At 48.5% G+C, this 25,579-nt stretch overlaps 1 protein-coding gene across 2 annotated transcripts; it reads right to left on the bottom strand.

Annotated features, from left to right (window-relative positions):
* Window positions 1-1,322: 1,322 nt before the first annotated feature.
* Window positions 1,323-11,335, bottom strand: LOC100923683 (zinc finger protein 500). Of its 2 annotated transcripts, none has more exons than XM_031964058.1 (5): window positions 10,803-11,335; window positions 5,730-5,821; window positions 5,344-5,518; window positions 4,567-4,659; window positions 1,323-3,654 (listed from the first exon to the last, which is right to left on the bottom strand). In XM_031964058.1, the coding sequence occupies exons 1-5, from the start codon at window positions 11,242-11,244 to the stop codon at window positions 2,870-2,872; spliced, it is 1,587 nt and encodes a 528-aa protein (XP_031819918.1). In that variant the 5' UTR covers window positions 11,245-11,335; the 3' UTR covers window positions 1,323-2,869. The 2 variants fall into 2 exon arrangements, with proteins under 2 accessions (XP_031819918.1, XP_031819917.1); XM_031964057.1 differs by having other exon boundaries at window positions 4,567-4,680; window positions 10,803-11,334.
* Window positions 11,336-25,579: the final 14,244 nt, after the last annotated feature.

Genomic DNA, 25,579 nt, shown 5'->3' with positions numbered 1-25,579 from the left:
TCATCTGCCTCCCCTAATACTCTTTCTTGATGCTTACCAACTATCCAATGATTTATTCTTGAATCTTCCCAGGATTTCCAGTCAAGATCGAGCACATTGGCAGACTATTCCCTTCCCTTTTGTGAAAATAGGATCATTCAACCTTCTCCAATCTTGTAGTGTCTTTCTCAATTTCCATGATCTTTTAAATTAATACCTGTAGTGGTTCAGTCAATACATTTTTCCGTTCTTTCAGGACCCAAGGATGAAGTCCACCGGGATCAGATGGATTGAATTCAATTACGGCTTTCAAGGTGTTCTGTTTTTTTATGTAGCTTGGCTGTCAACTCCCCATGGGTCATTTTTGTTTTATTTCCAGTGTAAATGATCATTGCTAGAATAAATGTTTACTGATCAACTGATTGTCAAGATAATTCTCCCAGGCAGAAAAAAATAGGAACAAAAGAATTGAGCTCTACTTTCTCTAAGACCTCTTCATCTCATGTTCCCCAAAGGTCTCATCTACCCCTTCTCCACTCCAAGAATATAGCTTTAAAAGTGCTTTTTGATGTCCTTGGCTTCCCTCATCATCTCATGCTAATTCTAATCTTTCATGTTGCTCAAACTCTGTATGTGAGATTGTTCCATAATCTTTTTCTTGCTCTTGGCTATCTAATCGTGCTCCCATTTTCTATAAATTTCTTATTGTCTATATTGGTTAGTAAGCTCCTGATAAATTCACACTCACCAGCATCTTCAGACAAGTTCCATTTTTCTCCTCACTGGATTTTTTTTCCCTTTTTTATCTTGAGGATATAATTCTCAAGCATCTTCCTGGCCTCCGATCTGGAATTCCTTTGGAGCATGTCACACAATGGGATCCTACTTGTTCTCTATGATCTTTGAAGTCTTTGGTTGCCCATAATATAAAGTCTCAACTTTTCATCCTGGAATTCAAGGCCTTCCATATTGGCTTAACCCAGGTTTTCTAGTCCCATCTCGTCCTTCTCCTATTTACACATTCTACGTTCTAAGTAGACTAACCTTCAAACCTAATTTCTCCCACCTTTATGTCGCCTTTATTCCTTTCCCATGCCTCAAAAGCTTTTTGTCCATGTTCACTTGGTAAAGTCCCTCTCTTCTGAGCCTTGCTGAGGAGCTGCCTCCTCCTTGAAATCTTCCTTGATTCCCCATCCCCTTTCTCATAGCACAGACCATCTAAACCTCACATTTGCATTTACCTCACTCTCCCATATTTCATAACATGTAAGATTAATAGCAGGAAGGGACATGACAGAACTCTTAATCATGTGATAAAAGATCTTAGAGACTGGAGTCCAATATTTTTTTAAATTTTTTTTTTTTCCAGTTTAAAGCATTTATTTTCTTTTTCTTCCATTCCCAACTGAACCAAGAAAACCAGAATCCTTGTGGAAAATATGCATAGTCAAGCAAAGTAAACTCTTATCGTCTGCATTCAAAATGCATTTGTCATTCTACATTTTGAGTCCATTACTCCTCTGCCAAGAAATAAGAAACATGCTTCCTTACTGGCATCTGGACTGGACTTTGCTGCTGCCTCAGAATTCCACTTAAGTTGTCCCTCTTTATAGTCCCATTGTTTTGTAAATTGCTCACTTCACTATGGAGTACATCAGTTCCTAAAGATCACAGTTTCCTGTAAAATTGGCCATTTAAGCATTTCATGTGGCAAAATAATATTGCATTACTTCACATATTTTTAGCCATTCCCCACGGGGGGCCACCACCTCAGTTTCCAGTTTTGCCACTATAGAAACAGCTATTTTTTTTATGTATGGATATATACATACACACACACACACACACACACACACACACACACACATACATATATATCTTTTTCCTTTGATCTCTGTGGAGGACATACGATAAGTTTGTGGTACTGTTGACGAAGGACCTGGTGACTGGTGGGTGGGCAAAAGTTCAAGTTGCTTTCCAGAATGGCCAAACTCATTCACAGCATCTACACTGCACTACGTTTCCCCAGCCTCTCAAACATTTGTCATTTTCCTCTTTTGTCTGTCACTTTTGATGGGCATGAGGTAAAGAAACAAGTTGCTTTAATTTGTATTTCTCTAAATATTAGTGATTTAAAGTTTTTTACATCATTGTGGACAGCTTGTATTTTTTTTAAACCATTGATCAGTTTAAGAAAGGACTCTTGTTTATATAAATTTGAACAAGTTCCTTATATTTCTTGGAAATGAGACCTTTATCAGAGGAAATTGCTGCAGAGATTTCCCCCCAGTTGCCTGATTCTCGTCTAATTTGAAGTAGGTGGATTTTCTTTATACAAAGATATTTTGTCCAAATTGTCCGTTTTGTCTTCTGCGCTCATCTCCTTCGTTGGGTCATGAGCACTTTCTCCTATGTGTAGAATTTCTCTGTTGAATCCCTAGTTTGATTATTGTCATTTTTCTGTCTCCACTATGATTTATTTGGAGCTTATCTTGCTATGGGGTGTGAGATGTTGGTCTACACCTATTTTCTGCCAGATTGCGTTCTGATTTTTGAAGCCATTTTGGTGGACGAGAACTTAACCCGGAACTGCTTCTTACAGAGGAGACCCTGAGGGCCAGCAGGGTTGGGATTTTAATTTTAATTGAGGTTCTTTGACTTTAAAACACTGTTCTTGTAGAGGAGACTGAGGGAGCCCCCCAAAATTGTATGGAATAGGAAGGATGTGGCCGAGCTGGGTTTCAAAGCTGGGTCCTCCTGTCAAAATACAACAGTCTTTGCTGCATGGCCTCTGTTCCATGTGCCTTTTTCCCCCTCCCCCTTAGACTGTACATTTATTTAGGGATGCAGGATAAATGGATGAATGAGTGAGCGAGAGGGCCCGGGGACATCACTCCGGGCGGCTGGAGGACGCCGTCCCCCGATGGACTCTCTGATGGACCTGCAGGTTGGAGCTCTGCTTGAAGCCCTTCCCACACACGAGACACTTGTAGGGCTTTTCACCCGTGTGGACGCGCTGATGGACGTGCAGGTGGGAGGTCTGGCTGAAGCCTTTCCCACACTCAGAGCATGTGTAGGGCTTCTCCTTCATGTGGGTGCGCCTGTGGATCCGAAGCGTGGTCTGGTGGCTAAAGCCCTTCCCACAGTCAGCACAGGTGTAGGGCTTCTCGCCCGTGTGCACTCTCTGGTGGATATTCAGATTGGATCTCTGGCTGAAGTCTTTGCCACAGTCGGGACATTTAAATGGTTTTTCTCCTGTGTGTGTCCTCTGGTGGCGGACGAGCGGAGACTTGCAGTGGAAGCTTTTCCCACAGTCCCTACACCTGTATTGTTTGGGCCCTTTGGTCAGTGCCGGGAGGTCTTTCCAGGGAATCTTCTCTTCTAGGCATGGAGAAGACCCTCCCTCACTCGGGAGAGGTCTCTGCTGGACCGACAGCTTCCCTTTGCCCCCTTTTACATGGGGGACTTGGAGCTGCACAGCGGGGACGCTCGCGGCCACGAGATCTCTCTGAGGCACAGGGGGCACCCAAGGACTCCCTGGCCCTTGTGGAGAAGCCCTTCTGGCGTCCTGCCCCGGTGACTTTGCCGGGTCCTGTGGGGAGGTGGCAGCTTGCGGGGCTCTGTGCTGGGGCCCTTTCTCCTGGGGATTCCCCTCACGGGGCCTCTTCCCATAACCTGCAGGGAGAGAGGTAACAAGGTAACAAGAGGTACCTGGGGTAACAAGGCCAACGGGAGCTCCCAGCCCATCCCTTTGGAGTGCTCCCGGGAGCACCACTGGGGCCAAAGCTTGCGAAAACTCCGGGCTTGTTTTTTCAGTGACTTTTCCAAAGTCATAAAAAACCTCAGAGAGCAAACTGGAGCAGATAAGAAAGCTGGATCTGCCCCACAAGGCCTGGATTCAAATTCTGCCTCTGCCATCAACTAGCTACGTGATCCTGGGCAAGTGACTGAATAGTGACTCAGTTTGCTTTTTGGTAATTCCTGCTGTAACTGCCTCCCAGGCTGGAGAGGCTCCAGGGAAGGGGGGTATCCCAAGTGCTTTGCAAACCCTATCAGGGAGGCCAAGCAGCTCATTTTGCCAAAACTGGAGGCTCAGAGGACAGAGTGAGCCAGGGCCGTCCCCCTAGGGGGGCGTCAGAGCGGGTTTGTTGTGGGTCAAGTGCCCCCCAGGGAAATCCTGGGGTTGTCTGGCACCCGTGGCCCGGCTCCCAGTGGCTCCGGGAAAGCAGCCTCCCTTTAGGATGCGCTTCCTGAGGAAGGAGGGAGTGAGCTCGTGGCCACGGCACCGCAGACTCGGGCTGGATCGCTGGCCAAGAGTTGCAACAACACCCCCCCCCCCCCAGAAGGACCCACGCATCCCACGGAGGAAGGTCAGCACTGATTGGCTGGCAGGGCCAGCAGGGGCCAAATGGGAAGCAGGAGGGGAATGTGGAGGAGCCATAAGGCTCCAGGGCCTCCACCCAACGACCATTCAGGGTGGTCTGCCTCAAGGGCCACATGGCCTGGGGGAGAGGACGCTGGCTTGTGCCCCTCCTGGGGCCTCTCCCAGGCCTAGGTCCTGCGGAATGAGCGGGCCAGCCTCCTCACCGGCGGGGGCCCCTTCCGGCAGGGGCTGCTGTCCAGCCGAGCAGAGCCGCCCTTCTCTGGCCTCCTCCTCTCCATCAATCAAGGCAATCAGGTCTGGTTTGGGGACAGGGATTCCTGGTCAGGAAAGAGGGAAACTGAATGGCCCGGGACCCCCTGAGGGAGCTCTGGCAGCCAAGGGGAACGGGAGCCCTTTCTGCCCAGGGCCTGTCTGCCCACACTTGTCCCCACTCTCCGCCTGTCTTACCCGGTCTCCAGCCCATTTTCCCTTATGCCCATTCTCTGCCTGAGCCGCTCGGGGTCCATGGGAGGGCTCCTGAGCCGGGGGCGGTCAGGCCGCGCTCCCTGCCCTCACACCCGGCCCTTGGGTCTGACCTTCCTCCCAGCTATACTAAGGCAGCCCCTGTTCTCCTGCCACAGCCTTCTTCCAGCCCCCGGCCCAGCCTCGGCCTGGGATCTTGGGAAAGCGCCAAGGGGGCCAGGAGGCCCTGGGGCCCAGGGGGCAAGGAGCCTGGCCCTAAGGGGAGGGCTCAAGGGGGAGCCCAGGAGACAGAGGGGGGATGGGAAGGGGACGAGCTGCAGAGGAGGGGCACCTAGTCACTGCAAGCCTTGGGCGGGCACATGCCCACTAGCCAGGGACCCAAGCGCTGGGCTCGCTTCTGCTGAGAAGGGACGGGAGTCCATGCTCTCGGTGTGATCAGCAGAGCCGGGGGTGGGGACACGCAAGTCCAGGGACATGTTCCCGGCTGCCGACGACCCCGGGACCGCCCGAGCACTCACCGAGGGCACCCAGGTGCCCGTAGCTCTCCCACAGCACATCCCTGTAGAGCTCTTTCTGCCCAGGCCCCAGGTGCCCCCACTCTTCCCAGGAAAAGCTCACGGTCACGTCGGCGAAGGTCAGGCCGGGCTCGGCCCCAGGGGGCTCGGATCCTGTCTGAGGCTGGAAGGCGGGCGGCTGACAGAGGGAAAGTGCCGTCAGAGGCCCCGGGGGCCCCGGCTCTGGGCTGGGCCAGGAGCAGACGCTGGAAGGGCCGGCACTGACAGAGACATGGGGCCAACGGGCAGGCAGAGGACGGGCTGAGAACCGGGATGGGTCGGTGGGTCGGCCGGGGCCAGGGCGGCTGAGGCAGGGCCCGGCCGGGGATGACGGAGCCCTCCCCGCTCACCTGACACTCGGCTCTGGCCTGCGGGGCCTCCACACCCTGGTCTCGCTGCAGCTGCTCCTGGGGCCACGGGGGGACTTTGGGCACCTGGGCACCTGGGGGGGAGGAGAACGGGCAGCCTGAGCAGGGAGCCGTCCCCCAGCCCACCCCGCGTCTCCCGGAGGCCACCTCTGCCTCCGGAGCTCACTGCGGACTCTGCCCTAATGGTCACCGGAGGTCAGCAGGGGTTGGAGCTGGCCGGGCCCAGGTGGGGGGGGGCAGCGGCTGAAGCCCCAGGTGGGGGGGAGCAGTGGCTGGAGCCCCAAGCCGGGAGGAGCCCCTGGGTACATGGGCCCGAGCTCCTTCAGCTTTTCCTTTTCTCTCCCATGGTTCCCCTTTTGTTCTGCTCCTTCTCTCCCAATGTGGTTCATAAAGAAATGTGTATTAAAAATGAAGGCACGTGTGTGAGCAGCAAAAACAACCGGAGCACACAAAAAAGGGGGGAGAAGCCCTGAGTTCAAGAGCCTTTTTTGCTGCAGCTTCCTGATCTCCAGATCAAATGAGATATTTACAAAGGGCTTGACACACAGTAGAAGCTTAATGCTTGCTCCCTTCCCCTTAAAGGACAGATGGCAGGTGAGCCCAGAGGCCCCGCTCAGGGTCCCACACACAGCAGAGCCACGATACCTGCTTGGGGCGCCTTCCCTTGCTGCCCTCTCCCACCCTCCCCATCACACTCTGAACCCGGCATCCTCCTCTTTATTGGGGGAAGGCAGCCTCGGGACCCTCCAGAGCAGGTCTACAAGGGCCACTGAGGGGCCTTCTCCCAACTGCCACCCCGACCCCCCCGGGCCCCCAAAGGCCCACCTTTCCTGTGAGGGGCCCCTCCCCCACCCCGAGGGCCCTTGTCCTCAGCACAGCGGGGGCCATCTGGTGGCCCCCCAGGCCCCCAAAGCTGGACAGCTCCTGGCCAGTAACCTGTCCACAAGTGAGGCCGGCTCCCTGAGCTTCTTCTCGTCCCCCGGTCGCCCAGGCTTGCCGGATGGGCGCCATCTCTGAGTCTGCTGGGGACCCCCCCAGGGAGGCCGTCTGGGGGAAGCCTGGCCTCCCTGCCCAGAGCGTCTCGCTGCAACGGGCTTCCAGCGCAGCCTGGGGAGGGAACAGGGGCTCCCCAGAGTGCTTAAAGGAACCCCCAAGAGAAGGAGAAACTGAGGAAGGGGAGCCCCGAGAACATCCTGGGCTGCCCTTGGCCCAGGCCATTATGCTTCTATTACCTACAAGCTGCCCCCAGTCTCACTCTCCCAAGACCAGGAGAGACCATTTTGAAGCAGAACCAAAGGCCCATCTCGGCCCGGATGGTGAGGATGCTCCTACCCTGGGGCTCTGAACTCCTGGGTTTGTACTTAAGCTTTGGGCCGCAAGGCACAGTCAGCAAGACTGGAGTTCAAATTGCTTCCTAGCTGTGAGACCCTGGCCTAGTCACTTCCCTCTGCCTCAGTTTCCTCATCTGTAAAACAGGCTGGAGAAAGACCCGGCCAACCCCCAGTGTCTGCCAATGGGTCACACAATGCCAGGGAACTTTTCCTCTAGGAAAATCTCTATGAATCAGCAGAGATGGGGCGCCCCAGCCTAGGGCCCCTGGCTAATGTGGTCCGTTAGGCAGCCAATGAGAGTGAAGGGGGCCCAGCTGGAGGGGGGCCCGATGAGATCCGGAGCCAGCCCCGCCACAAGGGTTCCAGGGGGTGTCTGGGATCGGCGGCCCTGGTGCCCGTCTCTGCCACTCTATTTTAGGGTCTGAACTGAACGCTTTCCCCTTCCAAAGGAACGGAGCCCCCACTTCCTTGAGGCCAGAGCTGGCCCAGCCCTCCAACAGACCAAGGTTCCAATCCTGCCCACCTCGAGCCCTTCTCGCTTTGGCCTTGCAGGGCCTTGCTGGAACGTCTGCCCCTCCCACAAGGGTAACGGAGGGGGGGGGGGGATGCAGGGGGGAGTTGAGGGGAGTAATTCCCTCATGTCTCGGGACACTGGAGATCCAGGGATCTCGACCCAGCTGGCTTTGGAGCTCCAAGCTCCAAAGGCACCTGTTACTTCTTTAGGTTCTAGGGGTAAGCCTGAGGGAGCATAGCCTCTAGTACTGTTGCTCCTGAGCCCCCACCAGGAGGCTTCCGATTTTCTCAGCCAGGAGACCTGTTTGACAAAAGGTACACAGTGTCAGTTAGTTAGATCCCTCCCTGTCATCCAATCCAATGCACCCACAACACTACTGCCAAGTGACTTCCTAAAGCCCGTCACTCCACCACTTACTCCATAGCCTGCATTGGCTCCCTATTGCCATGAGGATAAAATTTCCTATTTAAAGTTCTTATGGGGGCGGCTGGGTGGCGCAGTGGGTAGAGCAGCAGTCCTGAAGTCAGGAGGACCTGAATTCAAATCTGGTCTTAGACACTTAACATTTCCTGGCTGGGTGACCCTGGGCAAGTCACTTAACCCCAATTGCCTCAGCAAAAAAAAAAAAAAAGAAAAAGAAAAGAAAAGAAAAATTGGCTGATGCAGCTACAGCTAAATTTCCAAGCCGTACATTATGCCCTTCACTCTCTACTCTACAAACCGGCCATCTTCTCTGGGCCGTCTGATGTCCTCCTGGCCCCAAGTGATGAGACTTTTGTGATCCCCAAAGCGACGCCTCAAGAAAGTTGCCCTGGATTCCTTTCCATCTATCTAAGGATGGAATTATCAGTGACTTCTCAGCTCCCGTTCCATCAGAGCATTAACTTCCTGGGGGAGACTGCTTCATCTTTTGTCTTTGTGGTCCCAGCTCCTAGCACACAGCAGGTGCTTAATAAATGCTTGATGGGCTAATTGCTGGCGGCCTTGGGGGTACCTCATGGGGATTTCTCCTCCCACTTTAGCAGGGCTTTCACCAGTGTTAGCCCCCAGCTCCCTAGCATGGTGTCCGGCTGGGAGCATCTGACCTGTGCCCAGAGAACCCACTCCATTTTGACCTCTGTGACTTTAGGCCAAATCCCAAGTACCGAGAGCTACATCTTCAAAGGGATAAAATCGCCAGGCCCCGATGCACGGTATTCTGGGAGTCCTGAAAGAATCGGCAGGTCTGGCCAGTTATATCTAAGAGCTGTAAGTGTAGAGAGGGGGAGGGCCCATGGACCGCAAGAGGCCGGAGCCAGGGAGCTGCACTCCAGGTGCATTCTAGAGAGATTATTGGGGTGGCTGGGGGTGCAGCGGACAGAGCACCAGACCTGACGTCAGGAGGACCTGAGTTCAAATCAGGACTCATTTACTTAACACTTCCTCACTGTGTGTCCCTGGGCAAGTCATTTAACCCCAGTTGCCTCAGGGGTAAAAATCAAAGGGAGGGACAGAGAACTTGTGGCTTCAACAGAACAGGCTGTGCCGGGCCCCTCTTTTAACAAGATGGCCCCCAATTATTCATGCTGTTCTTTGGACAAGACAGCAATAAGCAGGTGAAGAGCAGGGACAGGGAGGGTGACACTGGCCCGGTGAACTCTGGGTCGGGCCCTGGCTTGGGCAGCACCAATTTATGCACATGTGGCTTCTGAGGGAAAGACAGGGCCCGTGTGCCTTTCGTGCCTCCAACGTTTAGAAAACGGCAGGTGCTTACAAGTGACCGTGGCAAGAAGTCCCTAATGGAGACCCCATGGCCGGCCCCGGGCCCTCCACATCTCAGATGGTACAAAACGAGAGGGCCCCATGAGCCGCCCCCGGACGACACAGAGGAAGGGGCCCCGTGAGCTCCCTGACCATCGCCACAAGATCTCAAAGGATCCTGCCCCACTGGGCTGCCGAGCTACCTCGAGTGACTCGGCATTGATTAGGGATCAGCGGGATCCCTAATCAATCCCAAACATCATCAGGCTCAAAACCCACTAGAAACGCCCGGCAGGGAAAGTGGATCCCGAATGGGGGGGGGCGGGTAGCTCCGTCTGAGACTCGCCCCGGAGCTGCCCCTGCAGGGGGATGCACCGGCCCTACTCTTTCTGTTTGCTCAATCGGGAACTTCCACAAAGTCTATTCCTCCCATTTGGGGGGGGGGGGCGTGCAGGAGGGGGGACACCAACGTGACAAGAGGGACAGCGGTGCCCCCAGGGTTCTTTTAAATGCTCCTCTCCTGAGCTTGGCCTCCGGGCTGACCAGTGGAAATACTGCAGTGGGGGCTGTGGCCCATGCTTCCCACCCACAAATGCTCAGAAACGGGGGCCCAGAGCCAGAGGCCCCCAGGGGTAATTAATGTTCTCCTCTACCCGAGGAAGGAGGCAGCTATGAGACAGTTGTTTATGTAAAAAAAAAAAAAAAAAAAAAAGAAGAAGCCGGGTTCCCCTGGACCGAAACGCAAGGTTTCTGCAGTGAGATGCGGCCGTCCAGAGCTGTGTGATCTAGAACAAGCTTAGGGAGGCAGAGCAGCCAAGGTCCTGCTGCACTCTGCCCTGGTGCGGGCTCTGCCCTGGCTGGGCCCCCCGGAGTCCCGGGTCCAGTTGCGAGCCTGTCAATGGCAGGACCCCGCCGGTTACACAAGGAGCATGGGAAAGACCTTGGGAACATGGCACCGAAGGGTGTGGAGAAGGAACCTGGAAAAGAGAAGACTTAGGGACCGGAAGAGCCAGGATCTGGAGTTGTTGGGGGAGAGAAGGGAGGTTCTGCCCGGCTCCAGAGGCCAGAAGCAGCAGCGAGGTGAGCAAAGGGCTCCCAGGAGAACTTCCCAGGAGCGAGGGTAGAGGCCATTGGGCCTCCTGCCATGGACAGCTGTCGGGAGGGGACGGTGCACGGGAGGGAGTGGGCTCCCCCTGAGGGCAGGACTTTGAACAAAGGTTCCAGGAACCCACATCAGGGAGGCTGGAGAAGGGATCCCATGCAACTCTGGGCTGGATCGGGAGCCCCCCAAAGCCCCAGCGGACGCTGAGCTTCCCTTTGGTAGGTCCCTTCCATCCTCTGCCCTCAGTTTCCTCATCTGTAAAAGCAGGGCCGGGGGCGGCTCCCGGGAGCCGGGAGCTCGCCCTGTGCTCGATGCCCCATCACCGACCCTCAGCCCCGGGCCCCGACCCCGGGCCGATCCAATCTCACCATTTTCTTCCAGCCCGTGGTCCAGCCTCTCCAGCAGGCCCAGCACCTCCTCGCCCCTCTGGGGCCGCCGCTCCCTCACGCGGGCCTGCACCTGCCCGGGCAGGAGGCTCAAGAACTGCTCCAAGACCAGCAGCTCCAGCATCTGCTCCTTCGAGTGAAGATCTGGCCTCAGCCACCGGCGGCAGAGCTCCCGGAGCCGGGCCAGGGCCTCCCGGGGCCCCGCGGCCTCCCCTCGGTGCCCAAACAGGCGGAAACGCTGCCTCCAGGCCTCCGGGTCGGGTGCCGCCGCCTCACGGGCAGCCTCCTCCTCTTCCTCCTCCTCCACCTTCACCACCACCAGCTCGCCAGGACCCAGCAGGGCAGGGGCGCTGCCTCCGGGGGCCCTGGCCATGGCGGAGGGGCATCTCTGGGTCGGAAAGGGCCCCTTTCTTTCCTTCTCCATCAGGCGCAAGGACCTCCCGGCATCCCTGAGGCTGGAAGAAAAAGAGGAAGATGAAGGTCCAGCGCAGAGAAGGAGGAAGATGAAGGTCCTGGCCCAGGCAGAGGAGGAGGAAGAGGAAGGTCCCGGGGGCAGAGAAAGAGGAAGATGAAGGTCCCGGCCGGGCAGAGAAAGAGGAAGATGAAGGTCGCCCGGGAGAAAGAAGGGAAGGTCCGCCCACAAGAGAAGGAAAGAAGGTCCCCAGGAGAGGAAGGGAAGTGCCCGGGCCCGGAAGAAAGAGGAAGTGGGCCGCAGGGAGAGGAGAAGAAGTGGGCCAGCCAGAGAAGGAGTGGGCCCCGGGAGAGAAAGAGGGGGAAGGCGGGGGAGGAAGGAAGTAGGCCCAAGGAGGAAGATGGGGGGCAGGGGAAAGAAAGGAAGAGGAAGGTCCAGCAGAGGAGGAAGATGAAGGTCCCGGGGGGAGGGGGGCCCGGGGGGGTGGGGATTTCCCCGGGTGGGCCCCCGGAAGGGGGGGGGGCCCCAGGAGGAAGGGGGGGGGCGATCTTTTGCGGGTGGGGCCCCGGGCGGGAATTCTGGGGTGGGGCCCCCGCCGGGGGGCGCGCCCCGCCCGGGGGATTCCCACCCCTTCCCGGGGAGGGGAGGGGGCGGAGGAGGAGGGAAGGGGGGGCGGTTCCCAGGGGAGGGGGGGCCCCGGGGGGGGGGGGGGGGAGTGGCGGGCGGGGGGGGGATCGGGGGCGGGGGCCCTTTCGGCCCGGGGCCAGGGGGGGCCCCCCGGGGTTTCCCCCCGGGGGGCCCTTCCCTTTCCCCTCCCCTCCCCTCCCCCCCCCCCCCCCTCCTCCCTTCCTTCCCCTCCCCCTCCCCTCCCCCCCCCCCTTTTTTTTTTTTTTAAGGGGAAAAGGAGGGGGAGGGAGGGGGGGGAGGAGGGAAGGGGAGAGGGGGGGATGGGGGGGGAAGGGGAAGGGGGAGGAGGGGAGGGAGGGGTGGGTGGAGGGGGGAAAGAGAGAGGGGAGGGGGGGGAGGGGAAGGGAGGGGAGGGAGGGGAAGGGGGGGAAGATGAAAGGGGAAGGGAGAGAGGAGGAAGGGGGAGGGGAAGGGAGGAGAAGGGGGAGGGGGGGGGAAGGGAGGGGAAGGGGGGGGGGGGGGAAGGGAAGGGAAGGGAAAGGGGAAGGGAAGGGGAGGGGAAGGGGGAGGGAGGGGGGAAGGGAGGGAGGAAAAGGAGGGGGGGAGGGAGGGGGGGGGGAAGGAGGGAAGGAGGGCGAGGGGAGGGGAGGGGGAAAAGGGAGGGGAGAGGGGGGGGGGAAAAGGGGGGTTTTCCCCCCCCCGGCCCCTTTCCCCCCCCCCGGGGGGGCGGCTCGCAGCCGCCTTGGGCGATCGCCGACACGTGCCTCCAGGCCGCGGCTTCGGGTTGGCGGTCGCTTCCAGCAATCCGCCCCAGCGCCTCCTGGGAAACGTAGTTCTCTGTCGTGGCTACGTCTTCCCGGGACCACGCGCCTGCGTCTGAGTATGTCCTTGGCTCGTCTCGGCGTAACCATGGCTCCGGGGATTCCGTCCAATGAAATCTGCGCCGCCCTGGCCCCGCCCTCACCTCCGAATCTCCGGGAGGGGTGTATGTGTGAAAAGAGGACGTCCCGGGAGTGGGCGTGATCATGCAGATGAGGCCCAGGCCGCCGGCCCCCTGGGGCTGCGGGACTCTGAGAAAATCCTGCCTCTGACTCTTGTGTCCCAGATGAGTCCCCCTAAGTGCGGAATGAGGTGGTTCGGTGCGGGAGACTAAGGCGCTTAGAGATCATCGAGGCAACGTGATCATTTTACAAATGGAGAAACTGAGGCTGAGATGAGGGCGCGTAGGGCGGAGTCCCTGCTACTCCGCCCCCTCTTACGTAGACCCTGTCAGGGGGAGGGCGTCTAGGTGTGCCCCCGGGGGTTCCCCCTCCGAGGGGGGGGGAGGGGGCGAAGCTGGCTGCCCCGGGCGGGTTTTCCATGCTGCGGTGCGGCTGTTGCATTTATAAATGCTAAATATCATGTAACTCTTAATGGCAAAATGTCTCCACATGTAGCTGCGGATCTAGCGAGAGAGAGGGCCGGGAGCTAACTAGATCTCCCGCTTGTTAATATGCCTCCTCTATTTATCTGTATTGCGATTTTTGTATCAAGTAAGTTCCACTCAGATCTGCCCTCGGAGCGTGGGTGTAGGAGGCAAAAACAAAGGGAGCTGCCCTGCCCTCGGGGAGCTTATGTTCTTTCCAGCCCACTCCCAGCAGATTCAGGTTTCTGAGACTTCCGGCCTCATCAGGGAGGGAACGCAAAAAATGATCGCACACATACACCCCCCGCACATACACACAGTCAGAGGATGCACCGTGCATCATGTGCCCCCATAGACAAACCCCCAAAGTGCCAGAACAATCAAACTAGGAAAATATTACTTCAGAGAAAAAAGTAATGGGAGGTTGTGGGGTAACGAGACACACACACACACACAGACACAGACACACAGACACAGACACACAGACACAGACACACAGACACAGACACAGAGACAGACACAGTCACACAACACACACACACAGAGACAGACACAGTCACACAACACACACACACAGACACAGACACACAACACACACATACAGACAGTCACACAACACACACACAGAGACAGACACACACAAACACACATACAGACACACACACACAACACACAGACACACAGACACACAGATACAGACAGTCACACAACACACACACAGAGACACACACACAAACACACATACAGACACACACACACACAGACACAGACACACAGACACAGACACGCAACACACACACAGAGACAGACACAGTCACACAACACACACACACAGACACAGACACAACACACACATACAGACAGTCACACAACACACACACAGAGACAGACACACACAAACACACATACAGACACACACACACAACACACAGACACACAGACACACACATACAGACAGTCACACAACACACACACAGAGACACACACACAAACACACATACAGACACACACACACACAGACACACACACACAGACACACACAACACATAGACACACACACACACATTTCAAAAAAGGCCAGGAATCTACAATGAAATCATGAAATTAATTGGGAAAGAAAGGGCCCCAAAATATCAAATGCCCATTTGCATTTCCCTAATTATTATGATTTGGACCATTTTTTTCACATGATTTTTTTATTCCTTAGATTTCTTTCGAAAACAACCTGTTCCAATTTTTTGATCATTTCTTTATTGGGGAATGGTTCTGATTCTTATAAATTTAAATGAAAGTTTCTTAACATAGTTTAAGAAATGTGGAAGAGAAACTTGCTGCAGAGAGTTTTCCCTCCACTCATTTTAAAAGCATTAGTTTTGTTTTTGCCAAAACTTGTAAAAATGTCATATGATCAATACTGTCCCCCTTCCACTATCCTCTCTATGTCTTGTTCAAGTCACAAAGTCCTTCCTGCTCCACAGATATGCCAGGTAATTTATCTGTTTCTCTGATTTGCTTATAATGTAAACTTTTGTGTTTTAATCACATATCAATTAGAGTTTATCTTGATATCCAAGATGAGGGGTTGATCCAAACCTGATTTCTGCCAGACTCCTTTTCAATTTTTCCAGCAGGTTTTAATCAAATATCTAATCCTTTCCACAGGAGCCGGAGTCTTTGGATTGCTGTGTTCCTTTCCTTCTGGGTGCCTTCGCCTACTCTATTTCACTAATCAACTGCTCTTTTTAAACTAAAGCTGAATAGTTGTGATAATTATTGCTTTGCTTTATAGTTTGAGATCTTGTACTGCTAGAACCCTTTCCATCAAAATTGATTTCATTACTTCCCTTGAGATTCTTGGCCTTTTCTGTCTCCAGATGATTTATTTTTCTAGTCCTAAAATAATCTTTTATTAGTTTAATGGCTATGGCACTGAATAAACAAATGAATTTAGGCAACATTGTCATTTTTATTAGGGTGACATAATAGAGTCGTGAGCAATTAATATTTCCCCAATTGGAGGCAGCTAAGGGGCACAGTGGATAGAGCATCAGCCCTGAAGTCAGGAGGACCTGAGTCCAAATCTGGCCTCAGACCCTTAATACTTCCTAGCTGTGTGACCCTGGGCAAGTCACTTAACTCCAATAACCTCTGCAAATAATAATAATAGTAATAATTCTTTAATTATTTAGGTCTATCTTTATTTTAGGAAGGAGTATTTTGTAGTTGGATACACAGAATTCCAGGGTATATCTTGGTACATAGATTCCCAAATATTTTATTCAGTTGGTCAATAAATATTTATCAGGCATCTACTATGTACCAGACATAGTACTAAGGAATGGAGATACAAAGAAAGACAAAAAGCTCTCCATCTAAAGGACAAGGAAACATGCAAACTGCTATATAGAAATAAAATATAGTCCAGATAAATTGGAAATATTCTTTTTCTTTTTCTTTTTTTCTTTCTTTCTTTTTTTTTCCTTAGGCAATTGGGATTGAGTAACTTGCCCAGAGTCACACAGCTAGGAAGTGTTAATTAAGTGTTTGAGACCAAATTTGAACTCAAGTCCTCCTGCTTTCAGGGCTGGTACTCCATCCACTGGGCCACCTAGCTGCCCCTGGAAATATTCTTAAAGGAAAAATAGTAGTATTAAATGGAATAGGGAAAGGCTTCTTGTAAAAGGTGGGATTTGAGTGAAGCCAGGCGGTAGCAATGAGAAAGGAGAGAGTTCCAGTCATGGAGGGCAGCCAGCCTTTAGAAATGCCCAGGGTCAGCTGATGGCATGTCTTGTTTAAGGAAATACAAGGAGGCCAGTGTCACTGGATTTTGTACATTATATAGTTGTTTTTGAATGTGATTTCTTTCACCATCTCTTTCTGCTGAGTTTTGTGGGTATCATACTAGAATGATGTGAAAAATTTCCATCCTTGCTTTACCCTTGATCTTATTAGAAAGACCTCTAACTTTTTTCTGTTAATATGATGCTTGTTCTTGGTTTTAGACAGTTATTATTTATACAATTAAGGGAAGTTTCAGCTATTCTCATACTTGGTAGGGCTTTTAGCAGAAATAGGTGTTGGACTTTGTCAAAAGCCTTTTCAACATTTACTGATATGATCATGTGATTTTTGTTCTTTATTATCAATATCATTTATTATATTTATAGTTTTCCTTATATTGTGCCAATTTTGTGTTATTTGTAGAATTCCCAATTGCAGACTATAATCTTTTATTACGTTATTAGAGCCTAACTCACTAATATTTTGTTTAAAATTTTCCATCAATATGCTAAATGAGAGATACCAGCTTACAGTTTTCTTTTCATTCTCTCTCCCTTGTGTAAGTATCAGAACCATATTTGTATAACTGAAAGGGATCAGCAGAATCCATTATTTTCCAATTTTTGCAAACAGTTTGGTAATACTGAAATTAATTCTTCTTCGAATGTTAGAATTCACTTGTAAACCTCTCTGATCCGAGAGGTTTTCCTCCCTCCTATTTTGAAGTTCATTTATGACTTGTTTAATTTCTTTTCTTGCTTTGAGTTTTTAAACAATCTTTTTCTAATTTAGTGAACCTGGGTATTTGGATGTATTTATCCATTTCCTTTAAATTTTCACTTCTGTTGTCATGTAATTAAGCAAAGTGATTTCTGATAAATTTGTTTATTTCATCTTCAATTGTGGGGAATTCTCCTTTTTTCATCTTTCGTACAATTTGTTTTTCCTTTCTCTTAAAAAATCTGGTTAGCTAACTTTTTTCTTTAAAAACAGTTCCTGCTTTTAATTATAAAGACTTATCTTTTGGTTTTGTTAATTTTTTTTCATATTTTAGAATTTCTTCTCCGGTGTTTACTTGTAGAGTTTTGATTTATTGTTGTATTAGATTTTTTTTAGTTGTGTCACCAGTTCATTGACTTGATCTTTCTTTGATTAAAGCATTTAGAGATAAACATTTTCTGCCAAGGACTACTTTAGTTGTGTTCCATAAGCTTTGGTATATTGTTTAATTGTAGTCATTTTCTTTAATAATAAAATTATCTTGTGTTTCTAAGATTTGTTCTTTAGAATCAAGTTCATTTTAGTCTTCAGTTAAATTTTAATTGTTTATTTCAAGGCACTTTGTTGAAAATAATTTTATTATATTATGATGAAATGAAAAGTTTAGTATTTCTGCTTTTCTACATTTGGGACTACTGCTCTCATGTACCAATATGTGTGTGGTTGGTTTTTTTTTTTTTTTTTTTTTTAAGGTGCCATGTATGGTGAAGAGCTAAACAAGCTCCTTTCATTTCCCATTCAATAATCACCAGAAATCTATAATCTCTAATTTTTCTAAAATCCGATTTGGGTTCTTAACTTCTTTCTCTTTTAGCTTGTTAGATTAGCCTAGATCTGAAAGGAGTACATTGAAATCCTGCAGTGTTAAGTCTCCCTATAAGTCTTCTATGTATCCTTGCAAATAGATTAACTTTGTAAAAACTACACAGATACTTTGTAAATTATTTGGACCGGATCTGTTAAATATTGACGTTCATTTGTTATCTCTGGTGCTTTTAAGCATTTCAAGTCTTTTTATATCATGTCTATATTTACTATAGCTTTATCTGAAATCATGATTGCTACGCTGAGGTTTTTTGCTCACCCAAAACGTAATAGATTCTGCTTTATTCTAGCCCTAATCCAAAATCTCTGTGAATCTTTATATTTCATATAGGTTTCTTATAAACAAATATTATTAGATTCTGCTTTCTTATCTATTCTAGAATCCTTTTCCACTTTATGAATGAGTTTATATTCACTTTTATAGTCGTGATCCCCAGTTGGGTATCTCTTGCACCCTGTCCTGTGGTTCTTTTTCTTCTCTTGCCTCCTATTCTTTTCTTTATAAATAAGAAGGTAGTAAAAGAGAATGAGTTTAGCCCACACTTTTGATCTTTAAATAAATTGACCTGTTTTTACACCTCTACTCTTCCCCTTGACTCCATTCTGATCCCACCTTTAATTTCTGATCCTTTCCTTTGATCCTCTATTCATATTTTCCCCTCTGATATTGGAATTTGTTTTTGCTTGCAATTACTCACTGATCTATCCTGGCCTCCTGTTTATAGCCTTATCTCTCCCTCCCCTCTCGCTGTCCTTTCCTATTTCCCTGTTAAGTTTAATATGGTTCTAAATAAGTCTCTTTGTATGTGAATATATTGAGGGGTCTGGAGGTGATGTTCAACCTTCCTTTGGTTCAGATGAAAATAATTTATGGAGTGCCCCACCAATTACCCCTACTATGCAAAATAATTATGTCTTTCCTCTTCCTCCTCCTTTCCCCCCTAGTACAGTCTCCATTCTGTCCCTCCCTTTTGTGTCTCCTCCTAAGACCATCAGCCGAGAAAAAAAGCAATCCTTCCAGGCCCTCTGCCTGTTTTATCTACCTTACTCTGTGACTCTTGAAGACATTAGGGTTTCAAGAAGACATTTGTTTCTTCTCCTCTTATAAGCATGTAAACAATTGCCTTCCACGTGAGTAAATCTATGCATGTTTATTATATTTCTCTCAATCCCCGAGTTTCCCCTTTACTGGTTTATTCAAGTCTGGTCTTTTCCTTAAGAACACCTGGAAACCCTCTGTTCCATAAAAGGCTCCTCCACTTCCATAGAACAAAGGTAACATGGCTTCCATCTCTGCGGGTTGGTGATTCTTCTCTGGAAGTCTTCCTCTTTTAACTTGGAGCCATTCTGAGGAAGCATTGGCCACCCGAGCTCACTTCTAAATGTGGCCCAGCTGGTGGAGGAGTCGCTGGGATCTCTCTTGGCTGCCTTCAATCCATTCCTGTGCAAGGGCAACCGACTCGATGGGCCCTTCACTCCTCCTGGACTCCAGGTCCTGGCCCTTTAGCAGATTGTCTTCTTGACCTTTCGAAGCTCACCAGCTCACATAGCTGATGGACTGGGAAGAGAGATATCGGCCCAATGCCTCTCTACCCATCTGGAGGCTTACATTACTCCTCAGGTGAACACAGCCGGGAAACAGAGAGCACCCGAATCATGTCAGTAACTGCTTTTTGTAAGCATCCCAAGTTCTGACTTGGCAGCTCGTCCAAAAACTTCTCCATGAAGTTAACAGACAGAAAACAATTCCTAACCAGGCTATGACGTCTACATGGGTTTGCATCAGTGGAGCACAAGGCTCTTCTTGGTCAATCCCAAGCCCCCCTTATTTAAGTCAAACTCTATAGAATGTTTAACTTTGTGTTCTCTATCTGTTCTCTAATGTACCCTGAAATACTCATTTTATGGGCATTTTATTCAGAATAATAAAGAAAAATGAGAAAAGAGAACAAATAATAACATATGGATATTGAAAATAATAATAAAGGTCTTGAAGTCTCTGAGCTCTGCCACTAATTGCCTGGGTGACCCTGATCATATCACAGTCTTCTTAAACTTTAGTTCTCTCATCAATTCCATGGTCTCTGACTCCCCTTCCAGCTTAGATTGCTGGTCAAGTGAACTGCTGTGGAACAAACGACCAGCTCTGGAGCCAGATAGGAGTTCCAATCCTAGCCTTGATGCTCCTCAAGTGATTTTAGGCAAGCCACCCAACCTCGATTTTCTCCTACAAATGAGGAGTTCGGACTGCATGTTTTCCCCGAGTTCGGACTGCATGTTTTCCCCGAGTTCGGACTGCATGTTTTCCCCGAGTCCGTCCAGTTTCAACCCATCTAGGAACAAAGGTAACATGGCCAAGCCTTCTCAGAGTTATACTGGTATCAATTTACAGTCAGCAGCCAATTCCTTGAGCAGTGGGAGTAAGTGCTAGATGACTTGGGCTTTTGGCTGCACCGAGCCTAAAAGAAATCCATAATAGTGTAGTGGTATCCACTATCTATTAAAAGTAAATCAGAATTCCACACTATTCAAGCCTCATTCTGAACATTATCCCTCCCTGAATACAGCCTAATGTCTCAAAGAAGGAGGAGGACTAAGGGAAGAGAGTAACTTCTCCTGCAGCCAGGCTGTAGCACATAGCAGTGACTTGCACAGAGGGCACTTTGACAGTTCATTGGGTTGATAGAGTCTGAAGCCCAAAGAAGAGAGCAGAGAAAACACACTGCAAGTAAACACAGGGAAGCTGTTACCCAAGGGAGCATCACAGAAGGGAGCTGGCTCTGAACTCAAGAGAGGTAAATTTGGCTCCAAGAGCTGGATCTCAGTCCGTAAAGAAAAAAGGACCTCCAGTTCTGGATCTGTGTGTTAACCCAGTATGTGTGTGCCCTACATGTCCTCTTTACTACTGTTGTTTCCTAAGTTTATATTTATGGGGTTTTTATTTTGGGGGAGTGGAGAGAGAAGAAATGTTCATTGTGTCTACTGGCAGATTTTTAAATGGAAAACACATCAATGGGGGCTCATTCTTACTGGTAGGAGTACAATTGGCTATCCCAGACCTCTAAGCATAAACATAATATGGGGGATGAGGGAAGGTGTTGTTACCCAAAATAGCAAGTGTAAATCCATGAAGCTTTCTGTCAGATGTTTACCACACTGGAAAATGTATGTGGCTTGCTGGAGCCATATTTCAAAGACTTTCTCCCCATCTAAGTGGTCAATACCGCCAGAAACCTGTCCCTGTTGTCTATTGCTGGGGAATCCCCCCAAGCTAGATTACATACCTTGGAGCCAGTCTTCCTGACTCAGCCTTGACTCCTGACTTGGGCTGGAGTGATAATAATATCAGTAATAACAACAATTAGCATTTATATAGAATTTTTAAGTTTTGCAAAGCACTTTATGAGTATGATCTCATTTAATATAATAACCTTAGGAGGCAGGTGCTATTATCTCTACTTTACAGATGAGGAAACTGAGGCTGAGTGATTTCCAAATAGCTGCTCCAGGTCAGAGACCATATCTGAACTGAAGCCTTCCTTACTCCAAGGCCTCTTCCAGCCACCTAATTGTCTCTACACAACAGTTTTCTTTTGGGCATTCTTAGAAAACTACCAATGGCTCCAGTGTGGGTTTAATGTAGAATATATTTATTGAACTCTGTGTTCCCTTCTTTTGGAGGCCTTTATGCTAAGGTTGGATGGCTACTTGCCAAGAACAGAGGGTTAAGTAGTCCATTCTAGGTCTTAGCTTCTGGGATGTCGTGACCAGTAAGAATAAAGCTATAATCTGTGATTTTTAGAAATATTTCCTAACCTAAGAGACTAAATTCGTTTTCTAGGATAGATATTGACCTATTATTTGTTCACTTTTTTTTGCATGAGCATCTAGGTGGCACAGTAGATAGCATTCTGGGTCAGGAGTCAGACTCATGTTCCTGGGCCCAAATCTGATCTTAGATATTTACTAACAGTGTGTACTAGGCAAGTCACTTAACCATCTTTGCCTCAGTTTTCTCATCTATAAAATGAACTGGAGAAGGAAATGGCAAACCACTCCAGTGTCTTTGTGAAGAAAACCTCAATGAGGTCACAAAGAGTCACACGCAACTGAACTACAACATTTTCCCATATTTTACAAGCAACATAACTTACTGGTCTTAGAATCAAGATGATGTAGGTAGAAATCTCTTCAAACACTAGCTATGTAAGTCTGGGAAAGTCACAACTTCTATCTGCCCCCAGATAACTCCTCAGGATTTATCTACTAAATTGCAGATCTCTGAGAAGTAAGAAAGAATTTTCACCCAAATCAACATAGCTATATATACATATATATTGCAGCTATATGTTTTAGAAATGTTTTCTTGTAAAACTCAACTTGCAAGAATCAATTTCAATTTTACCATTTTAGCAAATACCAAAATATACATAAATATTTGACCTGAAAGCATCTTAGAAATGTTTCATCTTTTAAAAGCTAAAAAATAATTTTTTAAAAAGATCTTTGTGATACTAATCCATTAAAATTTTGCTTCTTTGACTAGTTGGCATTTTTTTTAACTGACACAAATTTTTATAATACATCTTGGGGTTTTTTTATTTGTTTTGTTTTTACAAATAATGAGCAGATGGAATAAGAGCTAACCATGGATTACTGCAAAAGACTCCAGCAAGCTAACGTAGCCATATGAGAAAGCATTAGGGACCAAATATTATTGGGCATTAAAAAAAAATCATTTTAATTAAAAAAAAAAAAACCTTCATGCATGCACTTCACAAAATTAACTGGTTGAATAAGTATCAAAAACTTAGCCAGGTCAAAAGAAATAGAGAATTCAATATCTTTGAAATGGTAATACTTCAGTTTTTGGCCATTGTTTCCATGTCTACTTCCTGAGACTTTTGTATTTCCAACATTTTTTTTTATTATTATTTATCATTTGTGATAAAATGTGTCAGTGTCTCAGTGATTAGGTCACTGGGCCTAGAATTAGGAGGCCCTAAGTTCAAAACCAGCCTCAGAAACTGATTAGCTGTGTATCCTTAGTTAAGTCACTTAACCTGTTTGCTTTAGTTTCCTCATCTGTAAAATGGGGACAATAATAGCAACCCCACCCTAAGTTGGCATGAGAATTAAATGACATAATATTTGTAAAGAAAGCAACATCTGACACATAATAGATGCTCTATAAATGCTAATGATTATCATTATAGTTATTATTTTCCAGTCTTTGCTGAAATTTGTATATAACACTAGTCAATAACCATTATTAAGTGCTTACTATGGGCTAGGCATTGGGCTAAGCACTAGGAATATCAAAAAGAAGCAAAAGATAGTATCATCTGTGATGAAACTCACAATCTAATGAGGAAAACAATAAATAAACACTTATGTACAAGTTATAAGTAGATAAATAAAAAAATCATTAGAATTAGATTAAGGAGGGGATGCATTGCGGATATGAGGGAAAGCCAGAGAAAATGCCTAGAACATAAGAGATGGATGGTCTTATTCATGGAACAGAAAGGAGGCTGGTGTTACTGTATCAAAGAATATATGTTAAGGAGTAATATGTAAGACTTAAAAGATAAGAAAGAGGGCCAGAGAACAAAGAGCTTGAAGCACCAAAGAATTCTGTCTTCCATTCTAGAAGTAATAGGGAGTCATTGAAATTTACTGAGTGACATGATCAGACCTGCACTTTAGGAAAATCACTTTGGTGGCTGAATGGAGGATGGAATCAGAGTGGGGAGAGACTCAAAGTAGGCAGAACCAGCAGAAGTTACTGCAATGATTCAGTCATGAGGTGAAGATGGCCTGCACTGGGTGTGAGCAATGTCAGAGGAGAAAAGGGGGTATTTATCAGAGAGATTATAGAAGTGAAATCTACAAGAAATGCTACAGAAGGGAAATCTACATGAGATGCTGCAGAGGGGAAATCCACAAGAGGTGCTGCAGAAGTGAAATCTACAAGAGATGCTGCAGGAGGGAAATCTACAAGAGATGCTGCAGGAGGGAAATCTACAAGAGATGCTGCAGGAGGGAAATCCACAAGAGATGCTGCAGGAGGGAAATCTACAAGAGATGCTGCAGGAGGGAAATCTACAAGAGATGCTGCAGGAGGGAAATCCACAAGAGATGGTGCAGGGGGGAAATCCACAAGAGATGCTGCAGGGGGGAAATCCACAAGAGATGCTGCAGGGGGAAATCACAAGAGGTGCAGGGAAATCACAAGGATGCTGCAGGGGGAAATCACAAGAGAGTGCAGGGGGAAATCACAAGAGAGTGCAGGGGGAAATCACAAACAAGAGATGCTGCAGGAGGGAAATCTACAAGAGATGCTGCAGGAGGGAAATCCACAAGAGATGCTGCAGGAGCGAAAAGTATAAGACTTGGCAACAGCTCCAACATGGCAGAATGAGAGTCCAGGATGACCCCTAGGATGTAAGCTGAAGGAACTGGGGTGAGGGCAGTGCCCTGAATAGAAACAGGAAGAACAGGGGACTGTTTTTGTCTTTACTCCAGTATTATCCTGCATGTTGTCCTTTCTGTGAGAAAGATGTTGAAATTCTTCCCTGAAAGCATCTTTCACATCTGCCATCTGTCTGGATGGGGCTGTTGTATTTTGGCCAAAGTAGCAATGCATTCTTGGAGATTTTCCTCCTAGTTGTTTACTTTTAGCTTTTGGTTTTTGTTTCCAGGGCTGTGGCTGAAATCTTCTCTGTGTCTTGCCCTCCCCCTAATCTCTTAAAAAGCCAATCTGAATGGCATGTGACAGAAAAGGCAGTTGGTGCGGGTGTTTGGAAGGAGCTTGCTGGAAAATGCTTCTCTTTGAGGAGCCAGAGCCAGAGAAAGTAGAGTGTTAGAGCTTTGGATGGTGAGGAGTGGGCAGTTACCATGGTAACTTGTACCAGGTACACAAGAGGCCAGAGAGAGCCAGAAGCGTGACAGCATCTCAGGCAAGGAAATGGCATAGTCCCACCCGTTCTTAGGAAGGTGATCTTGGCAGCTGGGTAGAGGATGGGTTGGAAGGGAGATGACACAGATAGACTGAATAAGAGGTGATTAGGATTTCCACTACTAATAGCTAACACTTCTATGTAGTTTAGGGTTTTTGAAGCACTTTACATAGATTATCTCACTTGAAAACTAAGGTGACAGCTATGTGATTGAGAAAGGGAAGAGTATATAAGAGCCAAATCCACAAGACTGGACAGCTGGTCCAGTCCCTTTCCATGAGGGAAAGGGAGGGGAAAATCCGAGGCTGACTCAGAATTAACAAGTATCCTAATTAATGTGAACCCCTTGGACTCTGCTGAGGTTTCCAGAGGGATGTTCAGTCTTAGGTAGGGTATTCTGGAGATGATTGTTGCTCATCGAAAGGGGAGTAAAGCATGGAGCCTTCTTCCAGAGAAATATTAAGAGATTGGTTATTCAGTCTGCCACCCTTTGAATGAAATTTTCTTTTTCAAAAAATGAGAAAGAACTAAAGGAAGATAGGGGCTGGGAAAGCTGGAACATGAAGCATCCAACTCTTTCTTTATCATAAGCTAGTTAGAAGATCCTGACTCTGTTATTGCTACCGGGGGTTTCCCCTTCTCTCACTTGGATGGTGCCAGCCCTTGTCCTCATTTCTCATCTTATCAAACATTCATTCATAATTCCCACGTGCTGGAATCAAAGCTACATATAACTGATTCATGCCTTTAAGGAGCTCACACTCTATTGGGATTGGGATTTCCATAATGAGTTTAGGTGACTGGGAGGAAGGAGAGGCTCAACTCTTTCATTTTCTCCTTTCCCTTCCCTTGCCTTAACTGTTTTCCCCTTAGCAATTTCAGGAGCACAGGAGCATCTTTACCCTTCTCTTGTTCCTTCACCTGCCTCCCTGCAGAGGCCTTTAGTCTAATTGCCTTTTCAACTTGT

Source organism: Sarcophilus harrisii, chromosome 3 (genome assembly GCF_902635505.1).
Source record: "Sarcophilus harrisii chromosome 3, mSarHar1.11, whole genome shotgun sequence".
Lineage (NCBI taxonomy): Eukaryota > Metazoa > Chordata > Mammalia > Dasyuromorphia > Dasyuridae > Sarcophilus > Sarcophilus harrisii.
The sequence above is the reverse complement of the archived record's forward strand: the minus strand, read 5'-3'. Positions and strand labels throughout refer to the sequence as shown.